General features: G+C 36.4%; 3 protein-coding genes across 3 annotated transcripts; 1 reads left to right on the top strand and 2 right to left on the bottom strand.

Annotated features, from left to right (window-relative positions):
• Positions 1 to 1,058: 1,058 nt before the first annotated feature.
• On the bottom strand, positions 1,059 to 2,192 carry LOC121300923 (acylpyruvase FAHD1, mitochondrial-like). The gene has a single exon (XM_041229913.1). The coding sequence runs from the start codon at positions 1,964 to 1,966 to the stop codon at positions 1,307 to 1,309; it is 660 nt and encodes a 219-aa protein (XP_041085847.1). The 5' UTR covers positions 1,967 to 2,192; the 3' UTR covers positions 1,059 to 1,306.
• A 101-nt stretch (positions 2,193 to 2,293) lies between these two features.
• On the top strand, positions 2,294 to 6,839 carry LOC121300921 (hydroxyacylglutathione hydrolase, mitochondrial). The gene is made up of 10 exons (XM_041229911.1): positions 2,294 to 2,401; positions 2,886 to 2,940; positions 3,363 to 3,535; positions 3,786 to 3,850; positions 4,167 to 4,284; positions 4,702 to 4,810; positions 5,302 to 5,405; positions 5,581 to 5,682; positions 5,833 to 5,912; positions 6,189 to 6,839. Exons 3-10 carry the CDS (start codon positions 3,431 to 3,433, stop codon positions 6,286 to 6,288), a joined length of 783 nt encoding a protein of 260 aa, XP_041085845.1. The 5' UTR covers positions 2,294 to 2,401; positions 2,886 to 2,940; positions 3,363 to 3,430; the 3' UTR covers positions 6,289 to 6,839.
• A 3,737-nt stretch (positions 6,840 to 10,576) lies between these two features.
• On the bottom strand, positions 10,577 to 23,237 carry zgc:113333 (beta-N-acetylhexosaminidase). Its single transcript, XM_041229905.1, has 14 exons — positions 22,707 to 23,237; positions 20,923 to 21,023; positions 19,121 to 19,382; positions 18,128 to 18,237; positions 17,835 to 17,922; positions 16,627 to 16,791; positions 16,235 to 16,418; positions 15,993 to 16,064; positions 15,108 to 15,312; positions 14,663 to 14,745; positions 14,172 to 14,250; positions 13,566 to 13,664; positions 13,234 to 13,323; positions 10,577 to 12,822 (listed from the first exon to the last, which is right to left on the bottom strand). Exons 2-14 carry the CDS (start codon positions 21,009 to 21,011, stop codon positions 12,639 to 12,641), a joined length of 1,710 nt encoding a protein of 569 aa, XP_041085839.1. The 5' UTR covers positions 21,012 to 21,023; positions 22,707 to 23,237; the 3' UTR covers positions 10,577 to 12,638.
• Positions 23,238 to 23,343: the final 106 nt, after the last annotated feature.

The following is a 23,343-nucleotide window of genomic DNA, read 5'->3' as shown; positions in this document are numbered from 1 at the left end:
ACCATAATGGGTTTTTGTCATACTGCTACTGCAAACACATTTCCCTGTTTTGACATGTAACAAAACACAGTTCAGTTTTTAAACTGGTCTGACCCCATCTTTGGAATTACTTCTGCATTCATTACTGCACTGAACCTTGACTCATCCAGTTCCACGTCAATACAAAACCGATGGAATGTCTAAATATTTTATTTCTGGACTGTGTGGGTACCATTAGTTATTTGTAATACAGTACCTCTACTGTTTTATTACAGGGTTATTAAAAAAAATGTATTCAAAATTTTAATCAGATTTTATGATCAAATATTCAAAGTTTTGGGTGTTTATTTTAAAAAATGAAACAACCAGTGCCATTATATTTGACCTAGAAAGATGCTTCAACATGTGGTAGTTCCATTTTTTTTTTTCATTTTCTTTAAGTGCTTGATGCAAATTTGTATTAAATGAGGAATCAAACACCTGTGTGAATGTGGCATGCTCTGGATCTGGAAAACCTGTAGTTCATTGCAACCTTTTGATTTACTGGTGGACCTTACTGATCATACAGGCACGCTGCAATCCTGCAACCTGTCAGGGAATGTAGCCCAGAAAACGTTAGGTTGCACTGTGAGTTTCCAGTTTACAAAATTGTGCTCTTTCTACATTTAAACTGGCGGACAACATGCTCATACAGTATTAAGCCCATTGTTTTGTAGAATTGTTATTTCCGAAGATATGTTTCATCTTGGTTTTTAGGTTGATTTTCTGTCTAGTGGATGGCCATAAAACATCCCTAAACTTTCTTGGGACTGTGAAGCTGTTACATAAATTTAATGTCTCTGTACGTTAATAAAGCTACAATCAGTTATTGTAAAAAATATAATTCGGATTCTTTCATTTGCTGTAATGCATTTTAAACATAAAATTCATTTTTTAAAACAACGTGACCCTGTAATGCCATCTTGATGCATATGAATATTACCCAAACACCATATTCTTCTGATTTGGAAGTTACTTCACCCAAGATCGTAGCATAAAAGGTGGTCACGAGAGCATGAAACAAACAATATTGGTCTTGCTGACACCTGTGACGTGTATTTCAGAAAATTACACAATCCTGGCCTGCGACTACTTTATTTACGCTTCAAATGTAATTACCAAAATACTAATATAATGTATTCCTCGAATAAGGAACCGTGTAGTATTTATGCCTATAAACAATGTATTACCACTGCGAAAAAATTCACATTTCTGTAGCTTTTGATAATGTTTACATTTTGCACTGATTGCTCAACTTAAAATTGTTAGGGAGATTTTACGAAGGTCACTATGGCCTATGCACTCTGAATTTCACGCTCACAATGCCCTCGATCCCTGCCTGCAGTTCGTCGTGTTCCTGAACGCTTGATACTCCTTTCGGGGTCCCTGTCAAAATCAGATCCCCCTCTTCCAAAGTAATGATCTCGCTGATGTAGCTGATGAGAAAAGGGATTGAGAAGATCATTTGGGAGGTGTTGCCTTCCTGTCGTAACTGATCATTCACTTTGAGCCAAATCTTTACATTGCCAGGGTCGGCGATTTTTTCCTTGGTGATAAATTCGCTCACGGGACATGATGTGTTGAATGCTTTTGCGAGTGTCCACGGCAAACCTTTAGTTTTGCATTCGTCTTGGACATCCCTGGCTGTCATGTCGAGACACAACGCATAGCCGGCGATGTGGTCCATGGCAGCGTTCTGGGGGATTGCTGTCCCCCCTTTCCCAATAACGACCCCCAGCTCGACTTCATGGTGTAAATTGTGAGAGTAAAAAGGCACCATAATGGAAGACCCTTCCGTCACATAAGCAGAGGGTGGCTTCAGAAACAACACGGGCTCTGTTGGGACCGCATTTTTCAGTTCTTTGGCATGATCAGCATAATTTCTTCCAACACAGATAATTTTACGTCCCCACTCCCAAAATCGGTTTATATTTCTTGCAGAAGCCATTGTCAAGGTCAGTACTATAACTATTCCTGGACTTTTTGAGTTCTACGGTGTGCTGGAGGTGCCAAACAAGTTCAGTAGATGCTAAGCATTAGATTTCAACATTATTTGATTCCACCGCAGTTTGCATAGTACAAGCAGAAACATTGAGCGAAAAAGACAATTAGTATTTAAAATGAATAAATAAAATAAACATATACATTAGGCGGAGCAGTTTTATTAATAATATACAAAGTTTAATAACTGCGGCGCAAAAGTGCGTGTGTCACACCCCCTGATCAGATTGGTTGTGAGGTCGGGGTTAAAGTTAAAAAGGGAATGATGCAATACTGTACTTTAAACCGAACAGTGTTTATTTCCTGTTTACGATAATCACCAAACAGCAGTATTGCCATGTTATGCTTGTCATGTCATGCTTTGGTGCTGCTTACAAATTTGGTATGGTATAATATCTATTAAGAATGTATTTATTTTTTTTAAATATACAAGTGTTATACAATTTTGACAGATGAAAATTGCACTGCAAAAGTGCTGCGTTATTTCATCAGCTTACACCTACAGTTATGCTATTTAAGAACAAAAGTATATATGTTCAACGGGAACAACCTGTTTCAATTTAGACTGTCAAATTATGATATCGATTACAAAACATCCGCGGTCTGTTGATAAATATGTACTTTATACTTCATGGCAAATCAGTAAAGACGTTGCTTTTTTTTTTAATTCACGTGTTTTGAAGCAATCCTCAGATATGCAGCATGAAAGTACTAATGAAAATGAACCTGTATGAACAGTATGGTGCTCTCGAACTGTGTGATTGTGGGTAGTTTTGTGTTTGAAATGCAGTACTTATGCAGTCAATGCCATTGTCTATCTCTCAACGAGTGACTTCTCCATGTTTGTTTTTACTTTTATATTCTAGTCTCTACCTCCTCCAGACTTCGAAACATTCCAGTAAGGGCTGCTGAACAGGACAGGTAGATAATTTGATCACATTTACTGGATCAGTCCCCAGCACAGGTTTACATACAGCAATCAGACTTCATTGAAAACTGTAGACAACTAATTGGAAAAAGGGACTTTAAATTGACACTTTTTTTAAGAAATTAAATGAGCATTACCAGCTTTTCAACCAGCATGGCTATTTGAAAATCAGCACTACTGTCTCAATCTAGTACTGATCGAACAAGGATACCCCAACATGGTACAGTTTTCCAAACTAAACATTGTATTATTAACCTTTTATCTATTGACAGCCTTTTTTGTTTTAGATGTATAGGGTACAGTAGGGTCCTTGGTAAGAGTTAAGCTCAAAGTAAAACCTAGAATGAAAAACTACTATGCAGTGGGAGTCTTATTTCCAACTCATAATAAGGTATCTGTGTAATTTTGCTTTCAGGTCCAGCAGAAGTGACTGCAGCGTTATTCCATTCCTCTCGAAAGTCTTTACTAGTTTCACAATCAAGCATGAAGGTTGAACTGCTCCCAGCATTGACTGACAACTACATGTACCTTCTTATTGATGAGGAGACCAAGGAAGCTGCTGTAGTGGACCCTGTGGAGCCACAAAAGGTATCTTTTTTTTTTTTTCTTCCTGTAAGAGGAAGGTTCTCAAGTGTGAATGAGGTCGTAACACGCAGACACTTGGCTGGTTTCACAGCCCCCGATTATGACGGCCTAATGTTACTCTGTGCTGAATGTAGGTGAATCTAGACAAATGTTTCAACAACAAAATAAATTAAATGTGACAATGCTGTATTCTGTGTCAGTGCTAGAAAACGGTTCTTACTGTATAATATCTCAAAGTGCCTTCTACGTTTAGGTTGTGGAAGCAGTCAAAAAGCATGGGGTGAAACTAACTACTGTTCTTACTACACATCACCACTGGTAAGAGTCTCTTCTAATTCACGTTTAGAAAATGGAATTTAATGGCACACGTGCTCTGCATCTAAACATCTAATCTATCTAGCATAAAAACCTAAGCGGCAGCACAGACTCAATGTGTTTTAGATTTACTTATATCATTTCGAACAAGTACATTAGTACTGCAGTAATGTGTTCGGCTGGTTTTACGACCCTGATTACCAGTAATCTTGGACTACCTAATGTTACCTTAGGTCTGTGAAATCGGCCACATTTGTTTCACATTATTTCTAAAACACAATGAGTCTCATTATAGGCTTAAAATATCATATTTCATCAGGGACCACGCAGGAGGCAATGAGAAGATGGTGAAGTTGGTTTCTGGGTTGAAAGTCTATGGGGGAGACAGCAGAGTGGGAGCGCTTAACCAGAAAGTCACACACTACAATACATTCAAGGTAAAAATGAGAAATAAAAGGACAACCTTGTACTGTCATAGAAAAAACATTGAAAAGTGAAGTGTTTAGTGTTAAAAAAAAAAAAAATAAAAAGTTTTCCATTTTTTTTAAAAGCGTAAATGGATAGTTACTATTACCTCTATGTTTGGTGCATACTGAGGTTCTGTAATCATGACTAATGATGATTATTACAAAAGCTGGTTTCAGCAGGTTTAACTGATATATACAGCTGACCTTGGTATAACCCTGTTCTCGTATACCACTGATGCCTTTACTCTCATAATCGACTGGTACTCTGCCCACTTCATGGTGCTCATGATAACACTTATACAAGAACAGGCAAGGTCATGAGTTTGTATTAACCTTAAAGGAATACAGCATCAGTCTAGCTAAATATTATTTTCTTACCAAATTTAGGTTGGCTCCTTGAATGTTAAGTGTCTCTTTACACCGTGTCACACATCTGGACACATCTGTTATTTTGTTACTAAAGAGAGCAGTTCAGAGCCCCCTGCTGTATTTACTGGTAAGTGATTTTTCAGGGGCTGCATTTATTGGTATGAAACAGCCCTTGAGGTTTGTTATGCTGTTACTTCAACAGCCTTTACCACATACACGTCATGCTCGAATACTGAATATGTTTAATTGGCAAGTGTGGTACGTTTTATACTCTCTTGTAATTTTATGCTAGTTTGCTGAATTAACAGTTGTATTGTTTGATAATCAAAGCCTTCTGCAAGTACTTGGAAAATCTGACCTTTTTTAAACTGAAAACTGCTCATGAAAATAATGACACATGAAAAGTCCATCGTATGCCTACCATTTCGCTTGCTAATAAAAACATCATCAATAACATGTACATGGCTGTAGTTTTCTCTTGGGTCTTTAACTTTTACTTGTTATCCTAAAATAAACCATTTTAGTTGTACAATAAAGTTCACACACCTAATAATGGTTATTCTTAGCTTGTCCATTGATTGTTCATGAAATGATTGCAGCGTATTTACATGTTTGCAGGTGATACTCTGTTTATTGCTGGGTGTGGGAAGTTCTTTGAAGGCACAGCAGATGAAATGTACAAAGCTTTGATTGAGATTCTTGGACGCCTGCCACCTGAAACCGTAACTACCACTTATTTGAAATTCTCACACAACAAAATAATTATTACAAGAAATCTTTAGACTTTTCAGCTGTAATGTTGGAAGGAAAGGTAAGAGAAAGCTAAGAACGGATGTAAAATACTAATAGAGAACTTCATTGTTGATCTGCTACGTTTTGATGTGGGGTCTTTTTCAGAGGGTTTATTGTGGACATGAATACACTATCAACAATCTGAAGTTTGCTCGACACGTAGAACCAAGAAATGATGCCATCAAGAAAAAACTAGCGTGGGCAAAGGTATTGAATAATCAGCTTGGGTTAGATTGAAGACTTATTTTTATTATTTCCACACAATTTTAGTATGCAAAAAGAGTTTTAATTAATGGAATTGCAAAAATAAAGCTATTTATTTATTGGTGGTATTTTTGCAAAATCTCTCCTTTTTAGGACAAGTATGACAAAGGGGAACCTACTGTCCCTTCCACTATAGCTGAAGAATTTACCTACAACCCCTTTATGAGAGTCAGGTAAGGAACCACTTAAAGACTTTTAAAAGAACCATACTGTAATCTTACTGTAATTTAGTCCATCAATAATAATTTCCTTGAAAGCAAACATTTGACAAAGCATACACCTGGCTAAATTTTATAAATATCATACTTTGAGTGATGGTGCTTTTTAATAAAAGTAAATTATATCATTTGTTGTATCGTTTATAAAAAGCTGCACAGAAATGTAATTATTTTTTATTTCATTGTTAATAGTTTTGTCAGCTTGTTTTTTTTCTTTAATCTCAACACCAGGGAGAAATCGGTGCAGGAACATGCTGGACACACTGATCCTGTCACCACTATGGGTTCCATTCGCAAAGAGAAGAATAACTTCAGAGTGCCCAAGAACTGACATGCTTTGTTATGTGAGCTTTTCTGGCACTACCCTGCACCCACGGTGCACAGCTAGCAGTAACTGGAACACTTGCCTGACTCATCACCCACTGCTTTGTAAATGCAATCTATAAAAAAGAGCTCTATATTGTAATGTCTAAACTAAGCATCTTTCTTGTTCATGGGACTTTGAAGTTTTAAAAAGCAGAGAGAATCTTACATGCACAAGCATGACAGTTTTCATCACAAACTTGTTTGCCGTTCTTTTCAGGAAATGAGTTGCTATGCAGTTCTGATTTAAAAAAAAAAAAAAAAAAAAAAAAAAAATCGGCTGTACCAATGCAGATTATTCATAGTCATTTAGGGGAGGGGATATTTAAATGTTCGTGTCTGCTTGCGAAGTAGGAAAAGAACAACTCTGAATATCGTGAGGAGAGCTTCATGCGTTGCCATGAAGATAAAAACATTTAACAGGAGAAATTCACGTGTTGTCGCACACATTCTGAATTACGCTGTGCATTAGCTACTTGTTTACACACTAGTTTCTTTTGAAATGTTTTTTTTTTTATCTATAATAAAATAAAGGAGTGCTTTATATGTGGTAAGTTAATAAATAAACCCTTTTATGTTTAATTGTTAATTTAAATAGTGTTTTGGCTGTGCAGAGGTTTGATATGATGTGCTTGAATAAAACTTTTGAGTTGTATCCAATAGTTTGTCTTTCATTTTAATATTGATGATGTTTAAAATGTACTGTGATAATGACTGCTCAGTGGTTGTAGGTATGAGTGTTACCCCGGCAGTTCTAGTGTTGAAATTGTCCATAAATGTACATTTTCAATGTGTTGCGGGGCGGGGGAGTGGGAGCGCGCTTCCTGCTGGAGATCACATGAGATTAAGTCAGAAGGGGATCCTGACTGCTGAAACCTTGTGTGCCACAAGCACGATTCCTGCTCTGGTTTACATGGGTTTTTACAGCTATTTTTATCGTGAGAAAGCAATTGACCCTGCCCTTAAAGTCGCGCTGCCAAAAGGATGTCCTTTCGCTGTTTCGTGATGTATTCATGTGACAACACAGTCATGACTGTAGAGTTGCTTTTCATGTGCATGTAAACCAAGCCAATGTTAATTATTTTATACATTGGTATGGTATCTGTACAAGTCCCTTCAGTTTTTTTTAAGATTTCTAGACTATTTCCAATTGGAATTAAAGTCAATTGACAGTACCATGCCACTACACGCAGTTTTGTTTCCTATGTATCAGACTGAACTACACAGGAGCTATGAATTTTTGGTCTAAGGATGCTAGTTAAACACTAAATTTATTAAAAAAAACTAAAACCCTTCAACTATAATTTGTATTGCAAACAAAAACAGATACACTGTTTACAACTGTAAAATGTATAGACTGGAAGCTACATTTTATGTTATCATTCTTGTTCACAGGATCTTGCTGTGGAAGCACAAAAGCTTATTTACAGATGACAGACGAAGCTGCAAAGTGAAATCCTGCTGTTCTTCACCACGTGATGGTCAGGCTGCTGCTCATCTTCTCGATGGCATTGTACTGCAGGTGTACCTGCCTACCACCACCAATACATAAACCAACACTATTTACATGCAGGGCCCTGCTCTGCCACAGTGTTGCTCCTCATTATTCTCCCTTTTGCAGGCTGAGATCATATCTAGCGTGCCACATTTTCTAAAATGGTAGGTCCCCAGCTTGTGTCTGTCTCACAAACCAGTTTAGAAACGCATTCCATTTTGGTGTTTTTTAAAGAAAGCCGTCAGTCTCCTGGCTCTGTCTGTGATGCCCAGATTAAATCTCGCTGCCAGCGATTCTCTTGACTGCAGTGACACTGAAACCACAGCAGATTTCTGTTGATTGCCAGCCTAATCAGGATACAGAAGTGCCATTGTCAAGCTCTGGAACTGACAAGTCACATCTTAAATACAAACAAAGGGCTTTCTAGTTCTCTTTAACTGTAAGGTTTCTCTTAATTAAAATATAAAAAGTACTGATCAGATTTCTCATCTCTGGATTCTTTGGTTAAGGCTATGCTGTGCTAATATTGACATCAATAAGCCATCTTCAGTACCTTATTCAGATTCAGTACTCTGTAGAGTTCCTTGTGGCTCTGTTGTGTAATTAACACAATTTCTGCAGAGGTGATGCAGCCACTGCAGGCTGAGCAGTTGTTCAGGGTAATTTTGCCCTTTTCCAGCTTCTATAATCCTCCGTCCTGCAAAAACAGACAGAAAGTACAAGTTGGACAAGTGAAAGACTGAAGATTACAAGCACCAAACAGATTACAATGGTATTAACAGAAAGCTAGAAAGAGAGATATTAAAGCTGTTACCAGGTTGAAAAGAGAGGGACGAGTGTAGACAAGGTGGGAGTTTGCAGCAGTTACATTAACAGTTTGCATTTATTAGAAAAGGAAACAAATGGCTAAACTTCCATTGCATGACAATGTAAGCTCTATTTTAATGTGCTAGACACTGATTAACCATGCATACTGCATACTATAGATTTTATATGTAATGTGTTCTGTAGAGACTTTTTAAAATATCGGATAACTTTAATACTACAGCTATGGCTAAATGTTTTGCATCACCTATATGAACATAATTTTGATATTTTTTAACATTATGTAATCAAAGAAACTACAAAATTATATAGCAAAAGCATACCTGAAGCCATAATAGTAGTACATTATTTCATGTTAGATTTCGAAATGTCACATTTTTCAATTTTTGGCAGTTTTCTGTTAAATATATGGAAAACTACAAAGCAGTACGTAATTCAATATGTTAAAGTAGCATTATTCAGCAGGTTTCATTTCACTTTATGAAGCAACATTAGTTCATTCTATAGGGTGATGCGAGACTTTTTGCCACAGCTACAGGCTGTACAGTGTTGAAAACACCATCACTTTCCTAGGACTGTTGGGAAAACAGAAATAATAATACTACTACTACTACTACTACTACTACTAATAATAATAATAATAATAATAATAATATAAACTACATGTAGGAGTCTGCTGAAAGTAACTTCCATCATCTTTAATTTTAATTTTGACCACTGATTTCCCAGGATTATTCTCAACCTGGTTTCGTCACATTCCTAAATAAAAAAAATGCCAGTGCACAGACATGTTTATATTGCATTGGACATCTCAGCTTTCTCTGAACTAGAAATACTCACAGCACTGTTACAGTTGGTGCACCTTTCAAACTTCACCCATATAGGAGGTTGCCATGTATACTTTTCAGGCAGAAATATTACTACCATGAGTAATACACAGTTATATACTACATTGACTTTGCTTTATGAAGTCTCCTCCAGCAAGGTTGTGAATGTACGTGTATAGCAGGCATGGCTTTGAGCTGCACCAAAAAAGGCAGAAGAAAGTGCAAACACAAACACTGGACTCCAGAAGTCTCTGCTTTATCCTGATTCTACACAGGAGGGAATAGCAGTGTTTGTATGATTTCCTCCCTCAGACAGCTAAACCCAAGGTTAACCTGTTAATGTCCAGCCATGACCAGGACAATCACCAAAGGCTATGTTCCTCTTAATCGTGTGTATTTGTGGAAAACAAAAAACATTTTAGGATCACTTTTGCTTAATAAATATACACGATAATAATATGAAAGGAGCTGACGCTACCGCAAATGTTTCAAGTTGTTGAAATTGCCACACTGCCGCACAGTGTCATTTGACATGTTTGTGCAAATTATGTTCTGGTAAAGGAATATCAACTCACTCATATCTTGTGTGTATATTATTAGTTCTATATGTGTGATTGATAAGTCTATACAGAAAACATCTATGTTAGTGTAATGCAAATTCCAAGATACTCGGATGAAAATGCATCTGGTATTAAAACCACAGTACAAGTTTGCATCAGTTGAAAACATGGGCTATTTGTTTGAATGGGTCAGTAAAGCCAGGGACTTTTTCTCCTGGCAATTGCAGTTCCAAATGTTTTTCAAATGAACATTTTCAGGTAGGAATATATACAATAAAAAAAAAAAAACTGACAATATAAACTAGGAAGACATTATTTTTAACTCGCCCATTCCTTATCAAAGTTATTTATTTTTAATTGGGTCCTAAAACATTTAAAGTAGCCAGATGTGTGGTACCCTAAACTCTCCAGTTAGCGCATGGGTGTTTGAGAAAGTTAAATGTACGTCTATGACAATTCAAAGGATTTTTGCTGTCACTTTGGTATACACTATAAACATATTAAATATTGTCTGTTCAAAAGTCCAAATTGAAAGAAAAAAAAAATCTGTGCAAACCAATCTGAAATGTTTTTATTTGCATTATCACAAACCCCCAAACAAATGCACCATTATATACAAATAATAAAAGGCATACTCATAGAAATACTTTACATTTAGTACATCCACAGTATTCTTTTAGATCATATATTTTACAGCACAACTGTTACAAGAAAAAAAAAATACAGGGCCCATTAACTGTTTCAGTGCTCAAGCTCAGAGAAGAATAATTAAACCATGACAGTATATCAGTATATTGAAAAGAATATATATTTCTAGATCTCAATATATGTCTGCAGTGCTGAAAGAGAAACGAATCTAAATACCACCACCCTTTATTTTCCCAGTTTATTTTTGCACCTCTCCCCCTTTAAAACCATCACTAAATAAATACAAACAGCAAGATGTATGTCAACATTAGAACAGCTTTATGGACAATAGTGTGTAGATCTGCTGCTTTTTAGTTTCCAGAGTCTCATTCACTTATACATATATGGATATATTCAATACATATACTTCATGCATAATGTACAGTTGTGCGGCAGTGCATGAAATAAACAGAACAAACTTAAAAAGCTCAGGGTTTCTAATGCAGAAAATGCAGCAACACATTTCCATTTATACTTTACTGAATTATAGAAGTACTGATGCAATGTGGGTGCAAGTAGAGTTTTTAAGCAAATCAGCAAACAAGGATGAACTGATTTTCAAAACCAGGTAACTCCGCAAACCATTCAGTATCTGAAAGATAACTACAGGTTCATCTATTTGAACATTTTTATTGTATGTATTAATTTAATATTTGATTTTGTTTTAGCAAAGCTTTATCACTTGTATAACAAAATGTAAAGTGCAATATAAAAGCAGCCCACAATTCTAATTGATTAGAAATGTGAAATTGCTTACATTTGAACAGATTTTTACTTCTGTGGCTTTTTCTTTCAAGTTACAAAAGCATACCTCGAATTAATAAGCAGCAACCTGAAGATTTAACAACAGCAAATAATAAATCCTTCATTTAACTTACATCTCAGTAACATGTCATTATTTTTTATATTAAACATAAATATGGTTTAACTCTCTAACCTAATAAGTTCACAGATCTTATTTTAGGCATTAGTGTTCACTAGGGCTTGTGAAGCCACCCCTAAATCCTAACTAACGAGCTATGGGCTAGGAACCAGGATACCCTTGTTCTACATTATCTTGAACCATTAGTCACAACGTGGTGCAACACAGGGCACAAAGAAGAAAAACCGCAGAAATTACCTTGTCAACCCTGAGAGGCAAACATTTTGAAAATACAATATTACTGTATTGCCTACTGTAGCCTGTCATAGTACCTTGCTCTATAAAAATAACCTGTTCATGAAATATACAATAATGAAGTGACAGCTAAAATATGGTAAGCAATGCAAACTCACTATAAGACTAATGCATGCTATTATAGCGAGACACAGTGGTGGCTTGGTATGGGATTCACAGTTTAAAGTAAATAATTATGATTAAAATGAATGAGTATGTGTGTGTATCTATTAGTATATGCATTTATCTGGGCATTATTATTATCACATTGCAATTAAATCTTACTCTCTCTGTATAAGGCTACTGTTTTTGAAGCTCTTTATTTTGAATATGGAAGAACCAAATTCCATAGCAGTCTTAAAGGGAGGCTTCATTGCATATGCAAAAATTTTCATATCAATATAAGCGCAGCATATGGGTATCCTGAATAGGTACTGTAAGAGGCTAAAATAACTAGGAATAGAAGATAGTAAAAAAAATGACTGAGAATAGGAAAGAGAATATTGTGTATTATTTTCTTACGTTATTTGAGTTAGCTATGAAAAATTAATTTCTTCAGTAAACCTTACGGTGTACAGCACGCCCTGCTCTGCGTGATTTGTTTATATGAAAAGACAGTTTCCTTATTTCTTACTGAATGAAAAAACAACTCAGATGGTCCAACATGCTTGAAAACAGATACAACAAGAAGTACGTCATAGCCATGTACAGGCAGGTACAGGTCCGTTTTAAACACTTCCTCGATTACGATTTTTAAACCCTACCATCTTAAGAAGTTTTCGGTCTGCCGTTCAGTTGAATGATCTGCTTGTAGTCTTTGACCAGCTCCCTAAGCTGGTCCATATAAAAATAGACATTCTCTTCCATCCATTCTTCCACTGTGTCTGGGAAATAGATTTTCCCCATAGAAATGTACAAGTCCTGGATGACTTTCTCCCAGTCGTCGTGAAGCCTACAAAACCAAAGAGAATTATGTATTGGCTATACAGCTAGAACCAAAATCCAAGCCAGTGAAAGAAGAAAATTATACATACCGTGGTATTACTTTAACTTTATTTAATATGATAAGTATTATTTTAATAAGTCTTTTTTTAAAAAACATTGGATGATTTCTGAAGTTGCCAAAGGCACGATCGTACATGAAAACGTACAGAAATCACTGATCAAACTGTCAAATCTGAGCAGACTGACTCAAACAGTCACAGTTCAACAAGAAGCCTCAACCTCTAAATTCCTAATTGTTTTCTGTATGTAACCGGCAGTCTAGAATGGTTTTATTCAAGTGAAAGGTTTATACTGTAGTCAGCGTCATTCAAGTCACCTCAAAGGTCCCCCAGTGTAACTTTATTGTTCATGTACATACTTCAATATTTGGTCTCCAAACATCTCCATGTTTCTCGGGTTTGCAAAGCGATACTTTCTGTGGTAGCGAGAAAACGACCCTTTGATGTGCCTGATCAAACAAAGAGACAAAAACAGGAAAAAAAAAAAAGGTTTTAGTTCAGGTTTTATTTGCAACAATAAAACTATCTAAACAAAGACTTGATCGACAGCAGGATCCAATGCTAGCATGAACAGGTATGAGAGAGCAAAACAAGATTATTGCAGTTTACATTTAAGTTGTACTGGTAGAGTTGTAATGTTAATTTATGTTAATCTGTGTCAATATTAAAATGTAAATACTCTGACATTTACCTATCTTGAAGTATTTGATCAATTTGCATCTTCAGGTTTTCTTTGATGTGGTGAACCATCTGATAGATTTCATAGCCAACAAAAGCACCACCTCCTTCACTATAAAAAGACAAGCATACACTGCATATAACATTAAACCTCTCTTAACAACTGATAGCTTTGTCTTCTCTTCACTGGAGCACACTTTCAAATAAACACCTATTCAACTAATGTAAAGAACAGAGGTAAAAGATAATTAATGTTTTACTTAATATGAGCTCAGCAGGAAATCATTAGGTTTTTTTAATACAAATATCAAAAGGACAAAGCAGGCTATTAAAAACCATGGGAGGTATTTGAGGTTTCTGCAAGGACATTGTACGACGTGAAGATCAGGTGCAATAACAATGGACAGTGAATCAGTGTTTCGTCGTGCCTCGCTTGGAAAAGGTGACCATGTATGCCCTGCTTCACTATGTACAATGGCAGAAAATTTCAAATACTTGTGCTCTAGTACAAAGTAGCTTTTCAGATAAAAGACTGCAATGAAACAGTCTATTGGGGCAAAGAATTAAAAAGTTGGTCCCTGAAAAATTAAATTTGAATATCACCAGGAATGCTTTTTACCAGAGGCTCTTGTTAAGGTTGATACTTTTACAGCCCAGGATATTCAGCGTCTGTTTTCTCGCTTCATCATTAAACCCACCTAAAAACAAACAGCAATAAATGCAAACATCGAAACCATGATCGTCATTTACAGTACAGTACACAGAATACATTATTCTAACAAATTCAGGAAACACTGTTCTGGAAATATAGTCTTCAAATGCATGCAAAACAATGTAGGTCCCTAGATTCTGAAAATTATGCCAAGGACTGTCCACACAAAATAAATGAGCTGACCTTGAGCTTTAGGTATATACTTTAAGTATGTACACTGCTCTTCAACACATACTGCATGCCCTATTAGTCTATTGTATGTCTGGACATACCTCCAGGGATGTATCTTCTGCAAGGGTACTAACAGTTTAAGATCATTTTACTTATCATTTGTCTTTGTTGGAGTGAAACTGTTAACTATTTGAAATTCCCCTTAAAATACAGCTGCACAACTTTACCATGAACCAGACTCTGCAAGCAGACAGCCATTGCAGGAATGGCGACAGGAAAGAGTTCACACAAAGCTGAAAAGTGATCGTATCTGAAAAACATATCAGGAAAGGAGGGCACCGAGTTAAATAATGTCACCACAACTGCCCGTTTCCACCCTTGCCATTGCATTACATCAAACGAAGCTGCTAAAGTAGGTGATGATTCTCGACGCTAGCCACGTCAGTTGAGATAAGACCTCACATGTTAGCTTGAAAAAGGACATTATTAGAGCTTGTTTTTAGCGTAGCAGTTTTGCTCATCTTTGTGGTGGGGTGAAGAGTTGCCTTGCCTATCCTCAACAAGAAAAAATTAAATAAAATCATGCATCTGAACTGGATCTGCCACGATCACCAGCTGCAGCTGTCAGGTCATCTTGATATGCAACTTACAATGAAAATATATGTCTCTTACCTCTGCCAGCCGGTTAGTGTAATGCCTTGAAAGCGAATAGAGGTGTGTTTCTCCATTGCATTGATGACCTTCAGCCACGATAAGTGGTTGTTCATGTGTTGACCAATCGGAGTCCAGATCTGAGCAGGGCCTGACGCTCCTTTAAAAGAACTGGCGAACCACACCGTTTTGAACCCTGCCTTAGCGTAGTTAGATATGTACTTGTCTAAAATATAATTGTAAACAAAAATACTATGAATAATCAGTTCAATGTTAATCATCTTTCAAAAAGGCACTGTTTCAACATGACTTCTGGTGGTTCTGGAGGGATACCACTTACCACAAATAGGACACACAAATAAAATAAACATATGTAAATGGGACCATAAAATAAAAGGGAAGAATCTTTTACTGACATGTTGTTAAAGTATAAATACCTCAGCAAGCATGAAGAGGCTTTAACCCTTTAAGGACCGGGATCGTGTTAACACGATCATACTGAAGTGGGCTTCTAGGACCGTAAACACAATAAAAAAATAACTTTTTTACTTTGCAGTACAGGCTTAAAACACATCATTGGATAGTGGAGGGACTGATGTTCACTTCCTAATAGTTGTTTTTTTTTCGTGTGAAGTCACTGAGAGGGGCATTTAGTGTCAATTTAGTGTCAATTTAGTGTCAATTTACAAGATACAACTGTAAAAAAACAACTTGCTTTTTTGGTGAAATTTTATAGGAAGAGAGTCAAATACAGCCAAAAAAACCTGGTCCTGGGGGAGCATCCCACTGAAAAAATGCTTGGTCCTGAAAGGGTTAATCTAGTGAGTAAACAGTCTCAGACAGTACTGTACTTACAGAGACTAGCATTAACCTAAGGAATAAAAAACATATTACTGAAGATCTTACCAATCCCTTCTATGTTTAACTTGGAACTATAGTCCCATATCATGGGGGATGCAAAGCGGGTAATACCAGACTCTGAAACATAAAAACAGCAGTTAGCTGGCTACATAATAGTAATACTACTACTACTACTACTACTAATAATAATAATAATAATAATAATAATAATAATAATATTAATAATAATGCAGTCATTTGTTTTGATTAATAGCATTGATAAGAGCAAGCTTGACTTCTATGCTAACCTTCTAGTTTCTCTACGCTGATCTGCCTCATCATATCGTCCCACATGAGCAGGCTGACCCCGGGGTACTTGTTCATGATGAAGCCCCCAACCTCCTTCATGTGATTTAGGAACATCTTCCCCTTGTCCCCATTGTTGTTGTTCAGCCAGTTTTTGGACTCCTGTCCTTCCCCGAGATTAAATACCTACAAGAGCAAACCACTTTAGACAAGACCAAATCATACTTAAAAAAAACTATGCCCCCTATTGTATAGCAGTTTGTTCCAATCCTGATTTGACTATGAGCTTAATCAGACACATCTGAATGTGGTACCTATATACTGGGGCTGACCAAGCTTGTTTCAAAATATGGAACAAAGTAACAGCTATGCAATAGGAATCTCTGCGCCTCACCTCGTCTGCTCCAACGTGGATCCAGCTGGCTTTGGGGTGTCTGTCTATCACCTGCGAGATGAGGCCCTTCACCAGTGATAGGGAGTCTGGCATGTGGGGGTTCAGGCTGTTGGGGAACTTGGTCACCTCGCGCAGAGCGTGATATTTCTCGTGCTTCAGAGCAAACTGTTCACAAAGCAAAAAAGGAAGAAAAAAAAAAAGGTTACCCTTTTGGAAGTACCGAAAGGCAGTAAAATTCAGGCTGAATTCACCTCTGTATGGTTTTGCGTTTTGGTACAACAGAAATATTCGTTCCTGTCTGGAGATCAAAAAAAGCCTCCAAAAAGCCTTTCTTCATCCAGTTGTTCAGAATTAGACATGCAGTGGTGGCACTAAAAATCTTTCATACAGTTTCAATTCAGACAGTTCTGTATAATTATAGTAAGTGTTAGTTCTCAGAAAAGCGAAGTGTTTAACTTTAAATTCCCAATCAATTCTGAAGATTTAAAAGTCTAGAAAGGAGTTTTTGCTTTGACCGATCAAATAAGCTGTTAATAAATGTTGCTTGGTGTCTTTAGGTTTTCTTTAAAAGGCACTTAATTTTTTCCTGTAACATTCTCCAATAGCGTACCTTTTCTGCTTTGGCAGTTCACTCCGCTGATAGAAAATCTATATATATATATATCTATATATATATATATATATATATATATATCTATATATATCTATATATATATATATATATATATATATATATATATATATATATATATATAGACACACACACACACAATTTACACATTCAAGAAATCATCAATGAAAGCACATTTGTCAAAGACTACATAAAATACAGTTGCTCAAAAATACATACATGTGGCATCTCCTTATATCTCTAGATTCTGATACGGTCAAAAAGAGTATCGCAATTGGAGGAGCAGTTCTCTGAAACAGGGGTGAGCAGCTCTGCTCCTGGATGGCCAATCTACAAAAAAATACCTGGTCTGAAAGGGACAGAGGATGCCCATCCCTGTGCTAGTGATCTGTAAAAATTTAGGTAGAGAGAGAAAGCTATACTGACACATACTCTGAAATACCGGTGCACCAATTATTACCGCACATTCCAAATCTTTAACACAGGCATGTGAAAAAACAATCAATCAAACTAACACTGCACAACATCACGTGCGCAACAAATGCATAATGCAACACATACAATTCACATACAGTACCTCCAAATGTCCGAAGACCTGCACCAATGGGATGATTTCCAGTTGATTTAGTTCTGCAAGGTGCTGGATTTTTTCAATGTCTTCCACACTGTGCCAGTGAAAGAGCAGAGACGGTTAGCGGCAGATATCTTTGACTTGGGAGGTTCAGGTAAGACTCTGTTTTAATGTAATCCCACAACTGGCTGTTGGGAAGAAATTTACCTCAGTATCTACAGGAGTGAAATATAAAACCATGGTGAACAGGGATTAACTATCAAATCCAATTGGCCCCAAAAGTGGGTTCCTATAATTACCTGTAAGCGTTCTCTGACTTGAGGATTTCAAGCTCTCCTGTATAGGGAAACATGTCTTCATACTCAATTAAAAGCCCATTGGCACCCAGTTTGAACAGAAGCGGAAATATCTGAAATGACACAGGAAATGTAAAAGTAACAGTTAGGCTGCTAATTGAACAAATATGCATGGAGTCATTCTTATCTGGATTAGTTCTCATCTTTGCAGCTGATTCTGTGGGGTCCTCTCTACAGCAAGTAACCTCTGAATTTCTTTGGATTTTTCAGGATTCATGACAGCATTCATTGTTAGATTATTCCAAAAATGAGTACAAGAGGAATTATTAACTTCTGCAAATGTGAAACAGAAAAATCAGTTTTGTATATAAAAAAAACACTTTTTGCCTTTTGTCAGTTGTGCAAAATCAGACAGCTACAGAGCTTTAATGCAACCCCCACCCTGTTGAAAAAATACAGAATGCCCACTGACACACCTCCTCCAAATCTGGTCTATTACAGTAGAACCATTGCAATTCAAATTCAAATTTCCAATAACTATGATGTTTCTCTTTCTGGCTTCTACCATTTTCTGCACATTTTGCAGCTCTATGTCTTCTGGCAGTGTTATAGCAGATATACTATACAAAGCTCCAATACAACATCTTCCAAGAAAGATAGAGAAAGTACAACTGTGTTAGAGAGGCCAAGATGGCATGAAGCTATATATGCACAATCAATCTACCTGTTTGTATGCCCTACTGTCTCTCTAAACATCTAAACAGTATTTTTCAAAAGTAATCTGATTAACTCTTCTGAGGGTTACTGGGTGGAGTCTCAAAAGTTCAGTAATGGCCTTTACAACCACATCTTGGCCTCAAACTGTTTATCAGTTGCTACAGTATATGTTCAAGAGGGATACTGAAGAATTGTGTACGGGGCTGCATTGTCACCCTCAGAGCTCTTCTACTATAAACAGTAAGAAATATTCGTCTTTCACAAACAAACCCACCTTACCTGTTCTAAATAAGAGACTTTGGGAGGGGCCCCTTTAAGATCAAGGTGGATGATCCTCATCTGAGTGGAGCTGAAATCCTTGACTGGATGAAGCTTTGGCTTTTCCAGGTCCTGTTTTTGCTGGTCTGGTTTCTGTTCCTGTTTTTCTGTCTCCTGGGGCTCTAATTTGGAATCCTGAACTTTCCTTTCTTCCTCTGGTAGCATGACATTCCCCTTTCTTTTCCCCCAGAACATATCAGGTTCAGAAATGTGTTCCCTATCACTTAAATACAAAAGCAAATAGAAGAGTACAGTAGCATCCAGCAGGACAGGTAAGTAAAGCTGCAATTTTATACATTTATTTGTACTTTTTAGAAGGAATTTCCAAAATACAGCATGACTCAATCATTTATGTGTTATCTATCTAGCTATCATATTTATATCTGTGTGTGTGTGTATATATATATATATATATATATATATATATATATATATATATATATATATATATATATATATCTCTCTCTCTGTCTCTCTCTCTCTCTCTCTCTCTCTCTCTCTCTCTCTCTCTCTCTCTCTCTCTCTCTCTCTCTCTCTCTCTCTCTCTCTCTCTCTCTCTCTCTCTCTATATATATATATATATATATATATATATATATATATACATACATACATACATACATACATACATAAGGGCTGCTCCAATTAACAGATTAAATCGGACCGATTAATCAACTAGAGTTGAGACAAACAGTTGAAGGTACACCCACCCCTTGTTATATCACCCCTCGCTGTCTGGTGAATTTTGCCTATATCGCAGTGCTAGAGTTGGCTCCCCATTTTTACAGTCTAACTGCGCATGCCTTAGCTGCAATATACATAGACAATTACACTTAGAATTACTGTTTGTTTTATCACACCACAAACTAAAAAAAAAGCGTCTTTGATCAGTCTCCTTCTTGCTCGGTCATCCAGTTTGGTGGTTCCACACGCCTTCCACATCTTAATAATCGTCTTGACCGTGCTCCAAGGGATATTCAAGGCCTTTGATATTTTTTTATACCCACACCTTGAATGCAGTGGCGCAGTCACTGTCTGATTACAAACGTGTCCAGTGTTCCCTGCATCATTGCAAGAGCCATGCTGCGCAAGTGCCTAATTACGTGAGATGTGATCAAATTCATATTCAAAAACAGCTTTTATTGGCTGTACATGTCATTACACTTGATACAGTACTGTATTACATGTAGTCAGTTTGCCCCGAAAATGATTCTTATAAGCAGATTGCTTGATTCTTACAAGCAGAGTATTTTAGAATGGTTAGTATAGGAATGATTTTGTCCCAGTGGTTTTGATCGCTATATGTGGTTGATTCTTATATCAGTGATTCTTATAAATGGAGTGCACTGTATTGTAAACAACAAGTCGGCACATCGGTGCAATAAATCTACCTCAAACTTCCTTGTTCATCTTAGGGCAAGTGCTTGTTAGCCAATTTCAAAAACATGCGTGAGGGATTACACAGTGACAAAGAAGGTAGCACACTTTTTTTTTTTAAATGTGTTAAGCATGATGTAAATGGGCTTTTATTTAAAAAATATTAATTCCATCCTTATATAAATACCTTTATGTTGGTATTGAGTGTAACACAAGAAACCCAAACATGTTTATTTGGTTGTGCGTCACTGAAGCATTACAAATAAGGTCAGTACCAAACTGCTTTTAAGCATGTTTCTGTGCATTAATTCAGCCTAACAAATGTGAGAAGCCTTAACAAACAAGAGCAGTAAATTGTTCACTTACAGTGTATGAAATAAACTTACCTTGAGTTTAAGAACCATTTCATGGCTGCCATTACAAGCAACAGAAACACAGCCAGCCGAGCCAGAACTGCTTTTCTTGCCCCATGCATAATCTGTGAATTCTACGACGAAACACAAACAATAACATAAAAAACTAAAAAAATAAATATGGAGGCACTTTTCAAGAAAGTGCAAGCCCTACTAAACCTTCCCTCCTGTCCATATTTAAGTCATGCCTTTTACCTTGATCTTCAGAGAAGCTCCGTGAGTTATGATAGAACACAGTTCTCATAGCCTAGATAATGGTGACCTATGCATCTTGTTTTTTGGGGGCACCAATGAAAGTTATATCTTAAGCCTGCTGCATACAGCCTGACTCAAGCCGTCCCGACTCATCTCATCTGGGTTTGCACAGATTCCGCGATCAGTTGTGCTCAGTTTTGGTTTGATGTCGCAAGTGAGTTTTTCCCAACTGGGTGTCGCAAACTGCTAAGACTGTGTATGCAAATTTAATTAATACTGCCCTGTACACAGTTTTATTAACTTAGACCAACAGCGACCCTCACATTATGCATGGCATCATATACTGATTAGACGGCGCCACGAGGCAACCAAATAGAAGCGCTTAGACTATTAATTTAGCTATTGACCATTTACACAAGCTCATCTTCAGGACAAGTCACATGACAAACCACCTCACTTAAACCTGCTTAACCACTGGTTGACACCCTTATGACTAATCGGTCTCAGTCAGCAACCTCCACACAGGCAAACTGATCATATCTGAACAAAACTGCGACTGAAAAAGATCCAGCATGTTCAATCTTCAAATCCTGAAGGCATTCGGACTGAAATCTAGATAATCTTGGTTTTAAGGGCCGGCACACTGCTACGATTCGTCCAGACTGCGTATAGGACTAGTTGAGATGAGATGAGTCGGGCTCTGTACGGCGGTCTTTGGGGTCCTGGAACTGATCAACCTTGACATCATAAAACTTAACTACAGTTATAGAAACAATATGTGTGCATATCAAACGACAGGAGAAAAGTTTTATGCCTCAAAAAGCAAAAACAAAAATTATTAAAAACGTTTTAATTGGGGCACTGCACTTTTTTTTATAAAGCCACCAACACCTAATTTCCCTTTCTCCTAAATAATCCCTGAAAGAAAACTGCTAGTAAAATGTGTTTGCATAATGACGTGGAAATACGTGCTGTGTCTTTTTGAAAGCAAACATTGATAACACGCCGTTTAAAAAAATAAAAAAAACACATGGTCAAGGTTAACACTTTTGCAAGTGCATTAAATAATACCTAAATAAGAATTTGAACAGATTTTAATAGTAATGTTAAAAAAACAAATCGAAGTGCAAAATGTCAGTAACATATGCCAAGGATAAAATAAATATCACAGCAAGTGGGTGAAAGTTTAAATGTTGCTATCCAGCAATTTTCAATTCATTGAAAAAAGCTACGGTTTCCTAAACAATATGTTTACATTTTGATAGACGTAAGATACCTTGTTGGGCTAATGTAAAAATAATGCATAATAATGGAACAAATATATACAGAATTTTTATTATTAGTTAATATATATTGTATTAATATATTAAAAATATATATATATAATATATATATATATACTATATATATATATATATATATATATATATCGTCGATATTTAAATTAATAGACTTACTCGTTTTACAACAAAGTAATGTTATAATTGCACCATATGAATATTATAATACTGTCATCGTTTATAATTTCTCAGATCTGCTTACAATAAATTCAAGTTACCTACCTTGCCCGAGCAGCGTCCAAAAGTTGTAGTCTTGAGTTGTACTTCCTATGGGTGCAAACTGGATTATTTTTTCTTCTGATTTTTCGATTCTTCTGATACTACTAGATAATACAGTTAAGAAATGTGTAACAGCAATTACAATGGAATCGTTACATTCCGCGTCCTCGCTTAACTTCCGTGTTTTTTAAAACTGCAACGATACGGAATTAGATTATAAAAATCAAATCTCTGCGTAAGCGTGAAAGACACACCTACCCTGGACAACTAAAAATGTTTTGCCTATATGTATGTTGCAGGTGCATGGGACAATGTAATAATGTAATCACACCAGGAAGACACAGATACAACGTATCTGCCGAGTTGAAAACAGGTATATTCTGTCTTGTCTTGATAGTATTGTTTCACTCCTATTATAAAGTATACCTAATTTATAAATGGTAAAAAAACGCCTTTTGTTTTGTTTGTCATTAGATTGTTCAGACGAACTTTATACCGACACCGGAAGTAACCCTGACCAGCAAATGTCCTTCACCACATTTAAATAAAGCAGGTGCATGTTCGTTACAGTTTTTATAATAATTGATTATTGGTTATTTAAAAGAAACAAAAAAAAAAAAAAAAAAAAAAAAAAAAAAAC

Source organism: Polyodon spathula, chromosome 26 (genome assembly GCF_017654505.1).
Source record: "Polyodon spathula isolate WHYD16114869_AA chromosome 26, ASM1765450v1, whole genome shotgun sequence".
NCBI classification, from domain to species: Eukaryota; Metazoa; Chordata; class Actinopteri; order Acipenseriformes; family Polyodontidae; genus Polyodon; species Polyodon spathula.
Note: the sequence above shows the minus strand (reverse complement) of the source record. Positions and strands in the feature narration are given on the sequence as shown.